The sequence below is a fragment of the Electrophorus electricus genome, chromosome 3 (assembly GCF_041902795.1).
Source record: "Electrophorus electricus isolate QZ-2024a chromosome 3, ASM4190279v1, whole genome shotgun sequence".
Taxonomy (NCBI): domain Eukaryota; kingdom Metazoa; phylum Chordata; class Actinopteri; order Gymnotiformes; family Gymnotidae; genus Electrophorus; species Electrophorus electricus.
In genome coordinates this window covers 20,411,991-20,432,099 of record NC_137499.1, presented here as the reverse complement: position 1 = coordinate 20,432,099, position 20,109 = coordinate 20,411,991, and the positions used below count along the sequence as shown (strand labels likewise).

The 20,109-nt window shown below is 46.9% G+C and overlaps 1 protein-coding gene across 2 annotated transcripts in view; it reads right to left on the bottom strand.

The window, feature by feature from the left end:
- The window catches only part of acvr2ab (activin A receptor type 2Ab), a 32,443-nt gene extending 22,468 nt beyond the window's left edge, over positions 1–9,975 (bottom strand). Inside the window, exons 1-2 of one of the 2 annotated variants that reach the window (XM_035524837.2) lie at positions 9,204–9,975; positions 8,249–8,611 (exon numbers count right to left, since the gene is read on the bottom strand). In XM_035524837.2, coding sequence (XP_035380730.1) covers positions 8,249–8,303 — 55 coding nt within the window. In that variant the 5' untranslated portion in view covers positions 8,304–8,611; positions 9,204–9,975. Of the gene's footprint in view, positions 1–8,248 lie in introns of both variants that reach the window. The other variant, XM_035524840.2, reaches the window with a different exon arrangement.
- Between the last annotated feature and the right edge of the window lie 10,134 nt (positions 9,976–20,109).

Genomic DNA, 20,109 nt, shown 5'->3' with positions numbered 1-20,109 from the left:
CTCCACCAACGTCATGAGGTTCACACAGCCGTGTGTGGCTAGTTAGCACTGCTGCATATCTCACCTCAACCGCACAGGCATACCTGCCAAGCGCATCTCTCGCTAATGAAACAGCTTCCTAAGCCTGAACACTAAGCGCTGACGTCATGTTCTACTCCGGACATTAGTAATTAATGAATTAATAAATTAATTTAATGCTGCCAACGTTTGGTCTGGGAGGGTGTGGAAATTCCTGGGCACGGCTTAAGCACAGCTTCGTACGGTCAACGGTGACTGATCGTTGGCCGACATGGCCGCTGTAGTTTTAGCGCTAATCTTCGTCTGGGAAACTGGCCCTTAGAATCTGTTCCACGCTGTTGTGGTCATTTGTTGGGAACTGGAAGATATCACTCTGGCATTTTACCCGGCCACACTGGGCTTGGCGGCACCTCGACGCCCCCCCCGGCTAGATTACCCGGCCCCGCCTGCGAGGCCGCCGCTTCCATTCTGACCACTGGAGTCCCGCGGCTGCTGGTGGGCCAGCGCTTACTCCGCCCTGGGGCCTTAAAGGGAGGCCCTCTTCAGGAAGACAAAGGCAGTGGAGGGGAGGGGGGGGGGGAGAGATATTAAAAAAAGATACGGTAACTGAAGTATTGCATATCCTAGTCAGCAATATAATACTGTATATCTTAAGGAAGGCACGTGCTACCTGGAAATAAAATACCATGCATCTTAAGGAAGGAATGTTTTGTTCATAAAATACTAAAAACAATCCCCCTAAGGAAAACGTGTCATGATATTACGGAACACAGCACTCCACATCTTCCTGGAGCACAGGGAGAGGAGACGGCCACGATGCCCCATCATGAGGCGCCAGGGCTTGCGGGAACAGGAGGGGTGTTAGCCTTGGTTCAGGCACATCATGAAATCCAAGTACCCCCTCCGCCTTCTAATACCGTGTGGACAGATGAAGACGCAGCAGTGACAAATTGCCACCTCCAGCAGAGGGTGAGAGTCAGAGATCCAGAGATCCAGAGAGAGAGAGAGAGAGAGAGAGAGAGAGAGAGAAAGTGGCCCCACTCTTTCCGCAGGGGTAGTAAACAGCAGGACCTGGCCGCGGAATCTGATCCCCTAATCCAGGCTGGAGGGCAGATCAGTCTCCGCCTTGGTTCCAGTGCCCGGCTGCGGGTGCCCAAGGCCCTGCGCTCACACTCCAATACCGCACGCATGACGCTACACGCCGAAATGCATGCCCACGCACCGCAAAACCAACACACGGCCAAACATGGCATGACCCGGGTCGGGAAGAACACGCTCACACTCGGCCCAGGATACTAGGAGCACAGCCTATGCATAAAGAGTGAGCTCTCCGCTGCGCTGCAAACACTCGTCCCTCCACTGTGCTGCTGTTTTGCCCTGCCTGTAGCCCTTAGGCCTGGACAGGCTGCACAGAGCTTCCACTCAATGCCTCTGCCTGTAAGAATGTGGACCGACAACCGGTTTGATTAAACGGTGAGGAATCGGCAAGATTTAAGGACAGGAGAGCGTGGCCTGGTGTAGAAGGTTGTAATTCTTGCATGGCAGGAGACTGAGAGCGCGTTGGTGCACTTTCTTTGCAGTGGGGACATGGCAAGGGACTGAAGTTGAAGGCATGCGTGCTACCCAAACCACACACACACCCCGTGCGACTAAAATTCTTAGGCAGATGTGCCCATCCCTGCTCATCCAGACACAGCGTACAGCAGCTACAGATGAGCCAGACCCTGCTGGCATCATGGGGGCCTTTTGTGTCTTGCTCATTAGAATGTGGCCAGTATGAGCCCACAGTACCCAAATCCCCAGGGGGTCTAGAACCAGAGAGGCAAACCGGATCCAGGTGAGCTCTGGTACATCACTGTGAGGACCTAAGGAGGTCCAAAAAACAAAAAACAAAAAACAAAGAACTATTCACCATGGCATTTTTAAGTAAATGTCCTTTCAGGAGACACTCGATATGTTCATTTTGTGCACTCAAGCAACCGTGTAGTGGTCTGCTACCCAAAAACCAAAAAAATCTTTATGGTACATCAGATGTTACAGAAAGAAAAATCACTGCTTGAACAAAAGAACTGCTTGTCTCCTACAAAAAAATAAAGCTTTAGTTCTCGACAGCACAGACCTCTTCGAGTCAAGGTCTCTTCTCAGGCTTTTCCAAGCGCCCGCCCGGTGCAAGTCATTCAGTATGTACAGGAACGCTAAACTTTTAAAAACAGCATGAAACCGTGACTGCAGACAAAATACCTTCCAGTGAAGGTCCGCTCTCTATACCACACTTTCTAAACAGGCCTACGCATCATGCCGTGTGTTGTGGGTAGGCCTGTCGTGATTACTGCATAACTGCCTGATCACGATGACTTGAACGAACCGCCTTGACATGCTCCGACCACAATTATTTTCCGTAGCTATTTGATCTCAAACACGGATTTATGGGGCTCGTCATTGCTACAGACGTGCTGAAACAAAACTGACTGAAGTCAAACTGCTTCTTTGTGGTATGCATAAAAGATTTAAGGGCCTGGTGCCTGACCCCGGAAGTGCAGCTCTGACAACTCTGGTGACTGAAGTTTGCTTCAGTTTTGCAAGTGACGCAAGAGTACGAACACGCGATTTAATTGTCGCTCAAACTGCAAGCCAAAACGATCCAGTAATTGTCTTTCTGACAAAAAGACATCGGCCTCAGTCATCACCGAGATATTATATTATAATAACCTACGTACATGGTTCCTGACCCTGCATAAGTTGAAAATCCACAGCTTCACACAGCTGCTAACTGCTACGCACGGCCTAGATGAAAGCGTCTTGTCCATTAATTTGCTTAAACTGGGTTTTCGTTCCATTAAACCAAACTTGAAACTTGATTAGGTAATGCTACATTTGTGTTTACAAGCGGTTTTAAATTACGTGCAGCGCGAAAGAAGCCCCACAACAGAACGTGCAGGACGTGTGTTTAGCTTCGGAACGCTAGAACAAACTTTAACCAACAACCCTGTCGTTGAAATGAACAGATGTTTTGGCCAGTGTGTTTATTTTTTATTTAAAGCTATTTTTACACTGTCGTTTATTTTGCAATGAGCATACAAGTTTGATTTATTACATTTTCTCCAGTTCACTGTGCAGTAAAACATGTTCATCATCATAAGGCTTGTGTGAGTATTACAGTATTTATAGGGACACAGGAATACTACAGAAGTGGAATAAAATTATTCCGATGACAACAAATCGTCAGCTGAATTGTCGGGATTGTGGCACGTCTGCTGGTGTCCCGGCTGGCAGGTAAAGGCCTCGAGAACCTTAAAACTAAAGGGAGCGATAAAGAATCACCGTCTAGTTTTAATGAAAGATCAGAGTAAGGCCTCACACACAGTAATGTCACAGTCTCTCACATACATGCACATATACACACCACCAACCTCAATCTAGCAATTCAGAAAAAGCCCTCACTTTTAACAGTCATTCATATGTCCATACACACAAACTGCTGAACACCTGTTATGGTCCTAACCCCTTAAACACACTCACTCAACACTTTCTGCTGTCAAAAAAGGAAATTTTATGTACATACACTGCAACACTAGCCAGTCACTCCTACTACACATACTACACACTCCATTCACTATCTAGTCACTCCTACTACACATACGGTCATAACACTATGCCATAATTCTCAGTGTTATAATGGGGTTGCAACCCACCCCCACCCAACACACAGCCACCCCACCCACACACACTACATTCATGCATAATTGCACCATAACCCTAACCCACGAATCACTCTCCACGTCGACATAGTGGCGTCATTGCCGCCACTCGTTACGGTCACAAAATAACACCAAAGTCATATACAGACACATGCTGGCAAACATCAACTCTCCGCCAGTGCAACAGGCAGTGATGTACCGTGGTGAACAACGAGCAGCGGTGTACCGTGGTGAATCCAATGAGGTGAGTGTCATCTGGACCAGTAGCCCCTGCAGTGAGACGCAATCAAACGCAATCACATGCACTGTTCTGTCATGCCTGCATCCACCAGCTTCCCAGGCAGAACTGCCACAGCAGGAAGAAACGGAGTAGAAGTGTGTGTGTGTGTGTGTGTGTGTGTGTAAGGATCAGAAGGTAAAGTAGAGGAAGGGAGAGGCGAAGGTTGAAATACTGACAGCAAGTGACAGAAACCTGCGGACTAAATGGAAATTGCGTTCGAGGCCATTCTGCCTCTTTGCTCCCACACTCTGCATTTCTCCGGTTTAATTATGTAAAAATGTTTGTAATTATTTAATCCAATAGTTGTAATTTCCTGTAGCATTCAAAGGCTGCATAATTAATTTTAATTGCCATCAGACAGACCTGCTAACCAAGGTCTATGACATTTCAAATGGCACCAACCCATTTTTAGAAAAAGCACTTCCCATCAGGCCCTGAGAGAGGCCCTGTGCAGGGCATTTCCTCTTCTCTTTGCAAGGCAGAGGCTTGAGGTCATCAGGAGCTGCCCCTCTGGTCTGTGGTGCATGAGGCTTGCATGGACACATGCTCACACTCCACGTGTCTGACTGGCAAGATGACACAGTAAAGGGGTTAGAGAAACCACTCACACCTCGAGCTACATTAGGACTGGCAGTGCCCACGCCCTAACATGTGAGGGTGCGTTTGTGCCACTTCAGACTTATCCAAGCAAATGCACACACACACACACACACACACACACACACACACACACACACACACACACACACACACAGACACACACAGACACACACAGACACACACAGACACACACAGACACACACAGACACACACAGACACACACAGACACACACAGACACACACAGACACACACACACACAGTTATTTGCATGTCGGGTTTGGAAAAATCTGAGGAAGCAGATCCTGAGCCCCCTCTCCACGTTGTGTCCTGCAGCTCATTATGGGATGCACTGTGTTCTAGGATGAGTGGCGGACTGTACCTTAAGCACCGAAATGCTGTTTGATTGTGCTGGTTAAGGCCTGTGGTGGGGAGCTAGGGGTGATATTGCACTCGGGCACCACTTCAGCGGAAACACACACACACACACACACACCTCTCTGTTTCACACAAGTGAGCCAGAATGGAGAAAGTCTACACAGGCCTGCCAAATCCTCAGTGGAGAAGAAATCAATACACCTCCTGGAGGGCTGACTGAAGACATGCTTACAGAAGACACGCTTACAGAAGACATGCATGGAGGCATACAGGAGACCCATCGAAGCACCAGCAGCACCTCCACCATGCTGGCAGAGAAGAGGTGGTGTAACGGTGCCCGTATAAAACTGGGCATGTAAACGTGGCGGACTACAGCGCTGGAAACACCAGCTCGCAGGCAAAGGTCAGCGCTTCCCTCAGCACCGCAAGCCCTGCACAGTTTGGCACATTACCTGTTTAAATACACTCAATTTCATCCATCAGCTAATTATCCAGGCAGATTCGCACCGAAGGAGGCACGGAGCTGTTAGAGAAAACGGTCTACGCGACTTCCAGCTGCCGCAAGTTACAACATGCAAGATTCAGCATCACTGGGGTACCTGGACAGCTTGTGTGTCAAATATACAAATTAGGAGGGCAGGAGATCTTGCTTTGTCACCACTCTGTGATCGTTTGGCTGGCTGGAAGGAAATGAGCAGCTTGCCTTTGGAAACCCCCCCGACAGCAGTGCTGATTCCACAGTTAGAACCGCGTTTCTGTCCATTTGCCCGTTAATCGATGGTAAGGAACGAGAAATACCTGTTCTGGGCTGCACTAGCTCTCGAGCACATGCAGGGAGCCTCTGCCTTCTAATTTACTAAAATAGGTAAACAAACAAAAAACCAAAACAAAAACAACCCCTAAATCTTGAACTGTAGTGAAGAAGCGTGGGGACTGCTGTATTTGTTTATGTAATGATCTTCAGCTCCATGCTAGCCCAGCTTTTCTCCCCGTTTTGTGGCCGAGCTCTGCTCCTGTTTGCAGCTCTAATCACTCTAGCGAGGGTTTATGTAAGTGTGTCCTCAAGTGGTCCTGCTCTCACTGCCACACACACAAAAACTGTCAAATAGACTACCACTGGCGCACTCTGCTACTTCCTTTCACACCAACACCCTCGTTTTCACACGCTCTCTCTCTCTCTCACACACACACACACACACACACACACACACACATCTGAAATTCTGCTGTTTGTGTCAGTGTGGCTTCTTTCCAAGTGTGGAAAGGCGCCCGGGTCACAGCCATGCCTGGTCATATGAGGATGAGGAGTCTTGTCCTCTTGGCCCATACCCCCAACTCCCCATCTCACCTTCACCCCCACGCCCCCTTACCCTCGCTCCTCCGCTCACCCTCACTGCCCCTCAAGTCTCCCCGGCGTTCCCCCTCTTCCCACTGTCCTTCTTAGCTGCAGATGCTGAGTGAAGACCTGCCTTTTTTGGGGGTTCAAGAGCTGCATGGTACAAACATTTACAGGGACAACTGGTGGGGTGTGGGTGGGGTTGAAGGAGGGGCTTGGGACATGGACCAGTAGCTCCCACTGACCTACCCTGACCCTTCCACACTTAGCTACTCCCCCCAAGGCTTCCAGACTTCAGAGCAACACAGTGGGTGGACTGCTCCCGTTAGCAGAGGCCTACACAGAACGCTAACGGACCCCTGCTCGGTTACCCTGTCTGGTGAATGCTGCACTCTGATATTATCTGACATGCTGGCATATAGTGTTTGTGTAAAGCACTGTTCTTTAGGTTCGGACTATCCTGGGGGCTGAAGGAGAGATCTGTAAGATGCCAAACATCCCATCACCTGTGTACTAGAGCTGTGTGTGTGTGTGTGTGTGTGTGTGTGTGTTGGAAACAGGGATTTTTGGAGCTGTTAACCTTGGCATATAGGATTTCTGTGGGTTGGGTTAAAGTGGATGAAACATGCTGCAGAACTTTAGCCTATTTCAGTGCCGACTACATTGCCAAATTCGTGCCATATTTCTCCCTTTTATAAAATGCCCCGTTTCCTCTAGCAACTCCCCGCAGCAGCACTAATTAGCAGGGAAAGAAAGACTGTCGTCATGGAATTACCTCCAATTAGGTTTCCTAATGAAAAAGGCATGCTGTCTCTCTGAACTGATGTCAAATCAGCCCGTCTTGTTGTCTGTACCACACTTGAGTCTACCTGTATTACACTCAGATCAAAGTGTCTGGCAATTTGAGTTTTTGATCTGTGAGGCTTTTCATCTGAAGGGAATCTCTGTAACCGTATCCATACAAGGGGCAAAGAGTTGGAGCAAGCAGGAAAGTGATATGCACACCATTTCTTACACGTATACGTGCACAAGGCCCAAAAGCCCCCGGTGCCTCGTTTCCGGAACGCACGCGCTTCTGCGTGCGCCCTGAAAACGTCTCTCAGGATCCAACCGCTTCTGTCTTTATCTAATCCCACCCTCCATCGGAAGAGTGAAAGCGTAATTAACCTTGTTCTGGGCACCGGCCCAACTCCACGGCGCGCTGACACAACTGCACGCGCGTCACAAGCACAGCGTTACACAATCCGCCCGCCCGCCCGCGCGCGCTACACACCCTGGCAGCACAACGATAAAATAAAGAAGCGAGCTCGAGAGCCGCGCGACACGCTCCGTCAAGGTCAAGCTACCGAAGACCAGCACAGTAGTAAAATAAATAAATAAATAGATAGATAAATCTGTTCAACTTCTTGCCAAGCAGAATTCTTACCCTTCACCAAGGCTCCTGGCTAGCCGTTAATCCGGCATGAGGGTTTCTTTCTTTAAGTTCTTTAAGGGGCAGCATACAGCAGTTGCAAAAGCCTTGAAAGCAAAACCTCCTGTGAAAAGGTTTTAAAAAGACCTTCTCACTCGGTATATGCAGCCCTTACCGTCGTGAGCAACACTGCGCTGTCGCTATTTAAACTGTTGAAGTGCTGCGTCCCAACGCCGCGTACACCGACACGCAATCCAGTTCGTGTAGGTTAAAGCAAAGGGCTCCGCGCGCGCGTCCCAGAGCCGCGGACCCAACAAGCCCGGTTTGCTGCTTGAACGCGCCGCACCGCAAATTTTAACTCTCCCTAAAGCAACAAATGATATACATGTTCGGTGACGGACAAAGCAAAAAACGTGTGACATTAACCATGGCAGATTAGCCATGGGATCACGTGGGTCCGATCCTCGAGGAGAGATGCTGGCGTTCCGTGGCGAGCTGTGCTTTTTATGTAGAAATATTAGCTACCCACCTGAAGAGCATGAGATGAGGAACACGGCGAATGCGAGCTTACTCGCGGACCCCATACTCAGTCGGAAGGTGGATTCCTCCGTTGCAGTAAATCCTTAGCGCTCCGACGGCCGCCGTTCCTCCGTTTCGGTGTTTTTACACAGGTAAAATGTTGCTTGGGATCTCAGTGAGTTCGCTGCAATCAAGACCCTTCAACGGAGCGACGAGAGCATGCTTTTTGGCACGCGGTATCCTCTCCGGGGCAGGATACAGTCCGTGCAGCGAAGGAAAAACATCGCAGCGCGCCTGTACCACGAGCCGTTCCGGTGCAGGGTTTCGGATTTCTCCACGCTGGGCGAAATGTTCGCACTAAAACGACACCGCACTGGACAAGGGGGGGAAAAAGACTTGAAACCCAGGAAAGCCAACACGACGAGTGTCCCTGCCTAACTCACGGGCTCACAACCCCTTCCACAACCGCGCACGAGGCTGCCCGCTAGAGCAAACCACCCGACGTCAGATTGTTTCTATGGAGCGAAATCATTCCACCCAAACCAAAGCGGTCCATTAGCCCTGCTTAAGTCATCCTTAGCTCATCCTTTACGCTGAGTGTTTAGTATTTTACAATAAACTAAAGTTAACCCACTTGCCACGTTACTGTCTGTTCTTGAATTACAACTTTATAAATATGTTCTAGTTATATCACGTTTCAGTGTCGGAACCACGACAGCTAACAACTAAAATATATACATTTATCTAATATATCTATCCCAGATATTGTCTACATGTGTCAATACACATTGGTAGCAGTAATTTAAAATACTTCAGAGACAGCTATATATCACTAACAGTTAACACAAAACATGAATTCCTCACACTCGACGGTCATACGGCCAAATCCACATTACGATCCGAAAGAAAAGGCATTAAGCGACCGAAATGTCCACAACCGTGGCCAAGATTAGCCGACTACCTACCTAACGAGCCGAAAACCTGAATGTCAGACGAGAACCAGCGAGCCTAGTCTCCTCAAAACATCCCGAAATAAATGTTTTGACGGCGAAAAGCGGGGACACGTAGCGCCACCACGCCAGATAGCTCCGAATAAGCGATATTGACTGGGAGAGCTAACCTTAGCTTAGCTAGCTCCGAATAAGCGATATTGACTGGGAGAGCTAACGTTAGCTTAGCTAGCTCCGAATAAGCGATATTGACTGGGAGAGCTAACGTTAGCTTAGCTAGCTCCGAATAAGCGATATTGACTGGGAGAGCTAACGTTAGCTTAGCTAGCTCCGAATAAGCGATATTGACTGGGAGAGCTAACGTTAGCTTAGCTAGCTCCGAATACGCGATATTGACTGGGAGAGCTAACGTTAGCTTAGCTAGCTCCGAATAAGCGCTATTGACTGGGAGAGCTAACGTTAGCTTAGCTAGCTCCGAATAAGCGCTATTGGCTGGGAGCGCTAACGTTATCTTAGCCAGCTAGCTCCAAATAAGCGCGATTGACTGGGAGAGCTAACGTTAGCTTAGCTTAGCCAGAGCGGTTGGCTAACGGCTAACAGGCAGAATTAGAGTAGCAGTAAGCCAACAAGGAACATCCCCGTGTTGTCCAGAATGTAAGCTCTTCCGAGGCACACGGACACAAACACCTCGGAAAATTCTTCAGAGCACCGCCGCAGACCGTCCCCAGCGCGCTGAGGCTCCTCATTCCGTGGATACAATGAGGTTCAAGATGGCGTTCGGCACGGAGTGTTTTGTTTTTTTTGTCCCCCCCCCCCAACAGCTCCTCCTCTGTCCTTACGTCCTCCTCTGTCCTCACCTCCACACTGTCCTCACCTCCTCCTCTGTCCTTACACACTGTCTTTACCACCACACTATCCTCACCTCCTCCTCTGTTCTTACCTACACTCTGAATACAAACGGAAAGCGTTTGATTGACACTTAAAAGCACCAAATCGAGTGATAGAAAACTACACGAGTAGTGAATCGGATCTTAAATTTAGTAAACGCGGCAACGCATCCTATATGTTTATAATACAGTCAGTTGTTGTCCAAATCGATTTGGCTATAAAGAAGATAGCACAAGATGAAACTGGTGGTAAATGACCCCCTTAAGTTAAAATAATTTATAATAGCTCTATGTCATCGGCTTTACTCTGGGGGCTTTCTCGGTCTGTCTCCCTGTCTATCTTTTTTGTACCTCCCAGTGACTGAAACACTGGAACAATTGAGTGCCGGACTCATTTTCACATAATGTCATGCTTGTGGACTATATGGTTACAATGTTGAGTGACAGGTGGCGCTTATTTAAGGGGCTCTGTTTTAAAGGGGACGGTATCATTGCTCCAATCGTGAATTATTGAGCCTGTCTTATCGGTTATGTCCGGAACTCCAGGATCCAGCAGACTCGCTCGCTCACACACACACACGCACACGCACACGCACACACAAATAAATTATTGGCTCCAATCTGGTTATCGAAGAGGGTGAGTAAAAAAGACAAATGTTTCATGAGTGACACCATTTGTTTTACATGTGACAACAACGGTCATGCTTGTATAGACTTGTGAGAAATTAATGTGGTTTTGTATGTGTGAGCTAGAAACAGATAAGGAAAAAGAGAGACAGGGTGGATGAGTGTGAGGTTGAGTGTGAGAGGCTAGTTATTTCTGACTGAGTGACTGACTGACGTTGAAGCAAGTGTGTGTGGCAGTTATTCCGAGAGGACTCCCTCTCAGCAGGATTCTGTATGTGCTCCGAGGCATTCGAGGTGAAATAGTTCACTCTTGATGGATGGAGTTCTGATGAAATACACACAGTGGGTGCACACATCGAAGCATGCAAACACAGAACGGCTCTGTCCTGCCAGACCATGTTTATTCCTCAGTACAACGTCTGGACCTTCCCACTCTGGAAGTCTCCTGGAATGCTTTGTTGCATGTACAAATTTGTCATTCAATGCTTCTTAAAAAACCCCAAAAACAATTGAATGTGTGACATTGCCACACCCGCAGAACATCAGTCATGATACGCTGACACAGGTCAGGCCACCATGGGGGTGCTGTAATAAATTGGGTTGCCGGGCAAAAGTGGCTCCATGAGAGCTTAAGATACCAAGGCCATGTGAAGTGAGTTATGAGGTGAAATGAAACTCTCAAGATGTCTATGCAATTTAATGTTTGTTGTTCTTCAATAAATCTGGTAACTTTGCAAACATGTAAATGATGGATTGCTGCACAGAACAATTCAAGCTTTATAACACACACATATGAAGGATAGCATGAGAGAGAGTGAAAAAGTCTGAAAAAACACAAAGGACACAGAAAGAAACATTTCACCAACGTGTTCTTTAACACTGAAAGACCCCTAACGTGAAATGTATTACATGCAAAAGTCTCTCACCTTTTCTCAATCTGTTTTTCTCTTAAATAATTGTTTAACAGTTATCAGTTAATATTCTCGGATGTTATGGAATTCCTCTTGATATAGATGTGAGTTGCTTGCCATCATTTGATTCCTGCTTTGAAACAGAGCAAAGAATATTCAAATACTGTGCTTGGACTTGTGGATGAAATATGATCTGTGGTCATATGTAATAAATCACTCCGTTTGAACTCATTATTCAAAAGAAGACAATGAGACGTTAGGTGGAAAAAACAAAACAAAACGCTGAACTCGAAGCTTACAATTAAACCACGATGACAAAATGCACGAAATGTAATTTTTAGATTTTAGACTGTTGCAACTTTAGACTGTTCATTCATATTATTAATTTTTAGACTGTTAAATTGAGTTAAATGGTTGTTGTGTGCATGGCATTAGCCTAAAGTCCAACAGCACTGTGTCTTGCTGTCAGCTCATAACAGTAATGGGTGTTGCTTACAGACAGCAATGAGTTAGTTTGTCAAACCAAACAGATCCCACCTCAACCTGCCTTCAGCAGCCAGTCTCAGTTCTGTTATTAACCTTCCGCTCCTGATCCACACTCCAGCCCTGGCCTTTTCTACTATGCTCCGGAATACTGAGCTTGTCCTCCGAGAGCTCCTGTTTCCTGAGCAATGCACCCACCTTCTCTCTTGTGTTGTGGATATTAAAGAGCAGTGGTCCCCTTCTCTTATAGATTGATGTCTCTCTCTTCCTTTTTCTTTGTCAGTCCTCTCTCTCTCTCTCTCTCTCTCTCTCTCTCTTTCCCCTCACTCTTTTTTTATTTTGTTAATTTCAAAGCTGTCACTGAGCGAGAAATGAGAAATAATGGCATTTGCAACATCTGCATTCACCTCATTCATTACCTTTGCCTCTTTGTGCAGATGGGTGATTATTGAGATGAATGTGCTTGTGTGTGCGTGTGTTTGTGTGTGTGTTTGTGTGTGTGTGTGTGTGCAGCATGCATGTGTGTGTGTAACCTGTTTGTCCTGCTGGTGTCAGAGGGGTGGACTCATCTGTCTCCTGGGCTGTCTTACTGTCCCTGTGTCCTTCAGGAAATAAATATACTTTGCCATGATAGTTAATCAGAAACAGCTTGTCTTTTCAATTACAGCATGCCTGCCTGTGCATCTCCTAACATAAGCAGAAACTATTTGACTTTTCCTCTTTGTTTAAAGTTAATCAGTACATAATAAATAATAAATAACTTGATTTAATATTAAAAAAAAAACCCACTCATGTTATTTACAGTACACTGCACAGTGAGTGATCACACACACACACACACACACACACACACACACACACACACACACACACACACACACACACAAACATATGCAAACATTTAAGTGAATGTAATGGAGGCACTGGCCCCAGTTCCAGCAATCTATCGAGCAATCTATGGAGATGGTAATGCTACTTGAGCCAATGTCAAGGTCCTCTAATTGAGTAATTGGGACAGAAGGCGGGGCAGAGCAGAGCATGTGGCCGGCGTCTTCAGCAAGGATCCAGCGCAGGTAGTCCGCCACCATCCTTGCAACATGTGCTAAGGCTGGGTGAAGTACTTACAGATCAGCATACAGAGCCCAGAGAGCCATGCCAACCCTCCAATTCCCAAGTTTCAGCCCTCTCACCAAGGTGTTCAGGGACATTCCTACGAATGTTGTTGGGAACAGTGGGAAGGAGCCACTGTTAATAGAGCAAGAGATTAGGAATATTTTTATTTTATTACAAATATTAATTATAATCATTCTAATTGAAAAAGATGGATGCAACTTTTGGGTGTGTTCATGAACTGTACATTTTGTACTTTGAGTCAATGTTAGTGCAAGTCATTTAAAACCTTAACATTTTTTCTGCATATTGGAATGCTTGAATCACTTCTACTCTTACGCAGGTGTGTGACTGGTGCGTGTCTGCCAGCGTGGACGGCAGAAGCAGTGTGCGAAGGATCCCTTTATTCTGTCTCTGCAGACATTTCTCAGTCTGACGTCTCTATCGTCCACCTTTATCTCCAGAATCCTGAGATACGAGTGCAACTCTGCAAGATAGAAAAGCACCTCAGAACTCATCTCCAGGACATACAGAAATTCATTTCAGCCAAGAGCTGCCATTAAGGGGGAAATCTGATGAGGCTACTTTTCGTGTGATTTTGTGAAAACAGCCACAAGCCTATTTAACAAGCAAATACACCTGACCATGAAACAGACCATATGTATGAAGCGCAGGCACAAGTCCAGGTTCTGGGTTCTGCACAGAAGTGGAGTAACAGTAGCCCAAGGCGGGTTCAGTTCTGGCTTTTATTTCAGAGGTTCGGACAGACCTCAGAGGACGTAACCTTGGCCTGTTTTGGTGCCTTGTTGCTGAGAATATTACGTAAGAGGAGAATTCCAGGAATGCTGGTTCAGATGCCCATGCACTGACGCTTTTCTTAAGTGCATTGTGTTTAGAGGACCTGGCTGAAAGCTCCTTTCCATAACCATGACATGACCGATGAGCTCATGCCACTTACTGTGGGCTGAGGTGTTGAAAGAGTGACGTATGGAGTCACACATGACACCGCAGGTCTGTGTCCAACCAATCAGCTCTCCTCGCTTACATGGGCTGGGTGGCTGAAATGGTTTCGCATTGTTCTATTGTTACCGTGTCATAGCGGAGTTACAGTTATAGCAGTGTTACAGCAAATACCTGCAAGAGACATTTCTCGAACAAAAATGATAATTTCTCCCCATCTGCTAGGGTCATTAAGGAGACCCTCTAGTTGCCATAGGAACAGGAACCTGAAATGACTGAATATTCTAGAACTGTTTATTTGGTAGGAAAATCCCCATTGCAGCAGCTGACATGTATGTGGCTTGTGTGATGCTTCTGGGAGTCCAGATGTGCCGATTGTAAGATTGTTTGGTCTGGCTCTGCATCGGGGGGCTTCTGTTTGGGAGGTCTGTCCTGCGTCCATAATTAGCTTTCCTGTTGAGAGTAATGATCCAGCACTCTGCCAGCTGGGTCATTCACCAACACCAGCACCAGGCAGAGGCTTGGAGCACACATTCATGCACACACACACACGCACACACACACACACACACACACACACACACACACACACACACACACACATAAAGAGCAAGACCTCCCATGGTGCTGCACATACTCCTGAAATTTAGTTCTGGGCTTTGCAGCCATAAACACCTCCAACCACAAACAAATCACACACGCTTCCTCTGGCAGAGAGTGAAAAGCCAAGCGTGTGTGTGTGTTTGTGTGTTTTTGTAATTGTGGGGGTGGGTGACTGTATGTCTAAAGTTAACAGATTTAGGGGAAATAGATGTATTTTGGCCATGGTTGGATTGTATTGTGGCTTGTTGGTGCATTTGTTTGGCGTTTTCACCAGCGTTAGTGGTACAGGTTTCAGGTTAGGGTTGCACCTCCGGTACAAGTCAGGGCACGAGAAACGCCTTCCCTCCTGCTGTCAGAAACCAACAACTTGAAAGTGCCAAAGTGATAAACGCTCCGCTCTGATGGATTTTTAAGCACTAAATTCCCCTTAATTAAACCGAGTGAACTTTCCCTGACAGAAAGCATACATTCCTCATGTCAGCGTGAACGTTTGATTGATGACTATTCCCTCATTTTCACACCTCGCTGAAAGAAGGTGTTATTATTATATTTTTTTGGTAATAATATCTTCTTATCGCCTCAAGCGACATAAAAACTTTCAACTGCTGCCTCACCTGTCTCCTCCTGTTACATGTGCTGGAGTGTGAGCTTTGTCTTTCAATACAGGTCACTTTTTATTTTATGGGGTTTTAAACATTTTGTAATGTTTGTGTAATGTTTCTATTATAAAGTGCAGGCCCATCATGGCTTAAATAATGATTATGATGAATTAGCAGTGATCGCTGCATTTCAAAACTAAGATCAGAACATAAATGGGTCTGAATGTCTTACTAACACAGTACTGTATTTGCTATAATGTTACACCTTATATCAAAGTGTCAAAGCCATCCAACAACTGAAGACAACCAACAACAGACAGTGGATTTCAGCCAGCAACAAGTGGGGCACTGGCTCATATTCCAGCCTTATGGAACAGAAGGATCACCAAAGTCAAGACTTGTCTGGACTTTTTGCTTTTAACACAATACCTTAGTAATCATAATGCTAAATCTGTGTTATTTAAACCTATTCAAACATTTCATACTGCTACAGCTTGCGAACAACCCCCCCTCCGCCCCCTCTGTGTGTGTGTGTGTGTGTTAGGGAGATGGTTAATATCTGACAGCAGCAGGCTAGCTGAAGTATTCGGAATAAACTCGGAATTCTCCCTCATGTTACACGAGAGAGTGAGAGCCACCGGAAAAAGAGGGCAAAGAGCCGACCACCGAGCAGACAGACGCACGGACTGGCGCTTGGATGCACGGACCGGCGGCCAGCACCGGCGCTGGCGTGTCTCCCTCCGCACCGCGGCCCCCTCCGTTAGAAAAGCCCACCTCCTCCCTAAGCGCAGTGGCCGAGACCTCAAAGCAGCGGCGTGCCCACTCTCCGGTTCCCTTACTCTCACAGGATAAACACCATGAGCTCACGCTTTACCTGGAAAGATGATGCAGCCTCTTCCAGGCCATGGATGACAGCGGTGACAGACGTGGATATATAATATATACACGGAGGAATGACACAAGATCCCCTCCCCACCCGAACACACACACACACACACGCCGCTCGGTTATAGATTAGGAGCTTCTTTTGAGGCGCCAGTGTTTGAGAGAACAGAGAAACCCTCCAGAATATCGTCCAGTTTGAGCAGAGACGAACGACTGGCGTCAGGTTCCCATATGAAGCGGTAGGCCGAGGTGCTCATGAACGACAGCTTCATTCTGAACGCCAGCCTGCTGTGAATCTGGGCCTTTAATGCATACAAATGCATACATCCATATTTTACACGTGATAGTTTGTCAGAAGCTCTTATTCCAAGCCATTCACAAATACAGGCAGCATACAACATGCACAGAGGCTCTGAAAGAGTGTTATCCTGGTTTTATCAAGTGCCAGTGTAACTTAGAGGTAACAAAAAAAGGTGAGGTTTTAGGTAAGTGTTTAGGGTGGTTTACATTATAAACACTAGCATTAAGCAATCCTATATTATACACCCTTAGAGGATGTTTTAACCAAGCTCTTAAAATCAGTGAACGATGTAGTGACACTCTCAAGTTGTTTCCATATTAATGTAAATGATGGATTCATTTCTCCTCCACCGCACCGTGACATATGGGCTCTCGTGAGGACGAAGCTCTCGCGACAGCTCAAACGTGGCAGCAGCAACACAGCAACACACAGGCGCTAAGATCGCAGAGCGTTTATTGCTTTGAAACTCTCTCCCTAGCATTAAAGATGAACTTTTCGCCACGTTGCCGTGGGCTCCCAGCGCTTATCAACCAATCAGGTAGCTTGTCACGCTCCCTGAACCAATCAGCCGCTTCGTTTTGTCCTTGTTTGAACTCAGACACTAGATCTTTCTCAGCTGTGGCTTTAACTGGCTGAAATGTAAATGCACTATACTCTTCACTGTTCCAGCCTCCCATCTCAGACATATGTGCACAGCCGCTCGGCCTCCCACCCCACCATCTCCCACCCACCCCTATGCACACACGCTTGCACACACATGCACACTCTCTCTCTCTCTCTCTCTCTCTCTCTCTCACACACACACACACACATACACTCGCCACTTCACATGCTGTTTAACGCACATCAATCACCATGCCCTTTGGCAACAGAAAACACATTCCTCAGAGTTTCACTGGTATATAACATCAAAAAACCACAACCACTTCACTAAGTGTTTCTACAGCACCAAGGTGTGTGTGTGTGTATGTGTGTGTGTGTGTGTGTGTGTATGTGTGTGTAAGAGATGTGGGGAACATGCAGTGTGAAATGTGTTTGACTCCCAGTGTAGCAGGAGAGCTCCATGCATGACCTCTTTAGTATCAGTTACAGTTACTATTAATGCAGTGCTAGATGTATGTGCGCACATGTATGTGGGTAAGTGCATGCATGCGTGCGTGTGTGTGTGTGTGTGTGTGTGTGTGTGTGTGTGTGTGTGTGTGTGTGAGAGAGATAAAGTGTATGTATGTATGCATGTGAGAGACAGCACTAAAGGTTGGGTGTGTGTGTGTGTGTGTGTGTGGGGGGGGGGGGTTAGAATAGAGGGTGTGTGGAAGCACCTGAGCTCAGAGAGAGATGATGCAACATGAAGAGGAGCAGAAGAAACTGGCGAGGGGCCACTGAGCATGCGCTCCGCAGCCCAGACTGAGACTGGCACAAGCGAGCCTTCAAACTGCATTATGTCATGTTTATTCATCCAGTCTGTCCTCTCTGTGCTAATCAAGAGCAGATTCTCCTAATAACAACTTGCATAATTTACTCACAAAATGTTTAACTTTCAATTTACAGTTGCTGTTGTTAATTTGCTAGGAAACGTTTAGCTGGTGGGTTGAATTCTCCAGCTGTAGACCTGCTCCGAACCACAGCTCAGGCTCAACCGGCCGCTGGTCTTGAGCTCTATTGAAGTTTACACCATTAGTAGTAACTGCGTTAGCTCAGTAAATCAGATTCACTTTGGAAATCGAATGAATTGAATTCAGATGGTTGCTGGCGGTGCTTAAAGGGCCCTGGAGGAGCAGCGCTAGTGCTCATTTTCAACCGCAAGCGAAAAGTCTTTGGAACAGCTCAGACAAAAGACCCGAGGTCTCCAACTGCAGACCTCAAATCCCGGCCTGGGTTTCTGCAATCAACTGGCTGGGCATTGCCTCGTCTGACCCCTGGGTAAAGGCAAGGTAGAAAATCTGAATACCTTGTGGGATGTGATTTGATTGTTTTATGACCCGAATTTGGAAGGTTATGTTAAAAATGTATTCCGTTACAGATGACTGATTACCTATTAAAAATGCATCTGTAACCTAATCCGAAGGATTGCAATATTAAAGTGAGGTAATCCGATTACTTTGCATTACTTCTGATTACTCCTTAACTCCTACAGTGACACTGCTCCCACACGTTCCCACAAGTGCCTGTATTTTCTATGTAAACTCAAGAACACCTCAGAAGAGACGTAAATTGTTGAAAAGGTCATTTGCAATGTCCAGTGCTAACATTCCTGTCAAATGATTGGGCTCCACCAGTGTAACCATCCCAGACAGATATAGAAAGGTTTGGCCTCTTTTAAAGTCATTACATACACTGCATGGCCAAATTACTGGACACCTGCCCTTTCACTGGAGTGTCCCTGCATGGAAATTAGACACCTGACGCCACATTGCAGCATTAAATCTGGTGAGTAATTTTTCTGTGGATTCGTTTCAGTGTGAATTCACACAAGAATGAGAAAATCAAACAATCTGAATCCCTTCAAGCAAGGCACGGTCATCGGTGCCAGACGGCTATGGCCTATAGCTCCAAAGCTGCCAACCTGGTGGGGTTTCCTCATGCCAAGGTGTCGAGAGTATACAAAGGCCGGTGCGACTGAGGAAACACAAGGTGAACGGGGATCCTGTGGACATAAACAACTTGTCGATGAAAGGGGTCAGAGGAGGACGTCAGGAATCATTCTAATGAACAGGCTGTGAACAGTCAAGGAAACCGCAGCCCGATACAGCTCCAACTAAAGTGTCCAACTAACTCATCACTCCTCAGCACGGATGGACTACGACTGCAGATGGCCAGTTCGAGTGCCATTACTGTCTAAGGGAAACAGAAAGGCAAGGCTCAAATGGGCAAAAGAGCGCAAAACCTGGATCACGAGCAGTGGAGAAACATCACCTGTTTAGATGGATCCAGATTTGAGCTGCACCATACTGATAGGAGGGTCAGAACTGGCACAAGCAGCATGAATCGATGAGCCCTTCCTGTCAGGTGTTAACAGTTCAGGCCGGTGGAGGCAGAGTGATGGTGTGGGGATGTTTTATTGGCACACCCTGGGACCCTAGACGTTTGGACAGAAGGGCTTACCTAAGCATTGTGGCTGATCAAGTTTAACCCTTCACCGCAGCTGTTTACCCTGCAGCAGAAGGGTAACGGGGAGGATGCACCATAGTCAAGGGTCTTATAGTCATGGACTGGTTCCAGGAACATGGCAGTGAGTTTTCCTTGCTTCACTGGCCTTCACAGCCCCCAGATCTTAATCCTTCACAGAATCTCTGGGATGAGATAGCACAGGCTACTCAGAGCATGTCAGGACCTCCGTCTAATTTGTGACAAATGCGAGAAGCTGTCCTGTCTGCATGGGCCAAGATTCCTGCAGGACAATTTCAGCACATAGTGGAACCTACGCCACAAGGAATCACTGTTCTGAAGGCCAAATCTTGATTGGTGTCTCTAATAAAGTGGTCATTCGGTGTATATTCTGTTGTTATCCATCCCTGTCTATAACTGTTTTCCCAAGACAGTCATAAGGGAAACCCA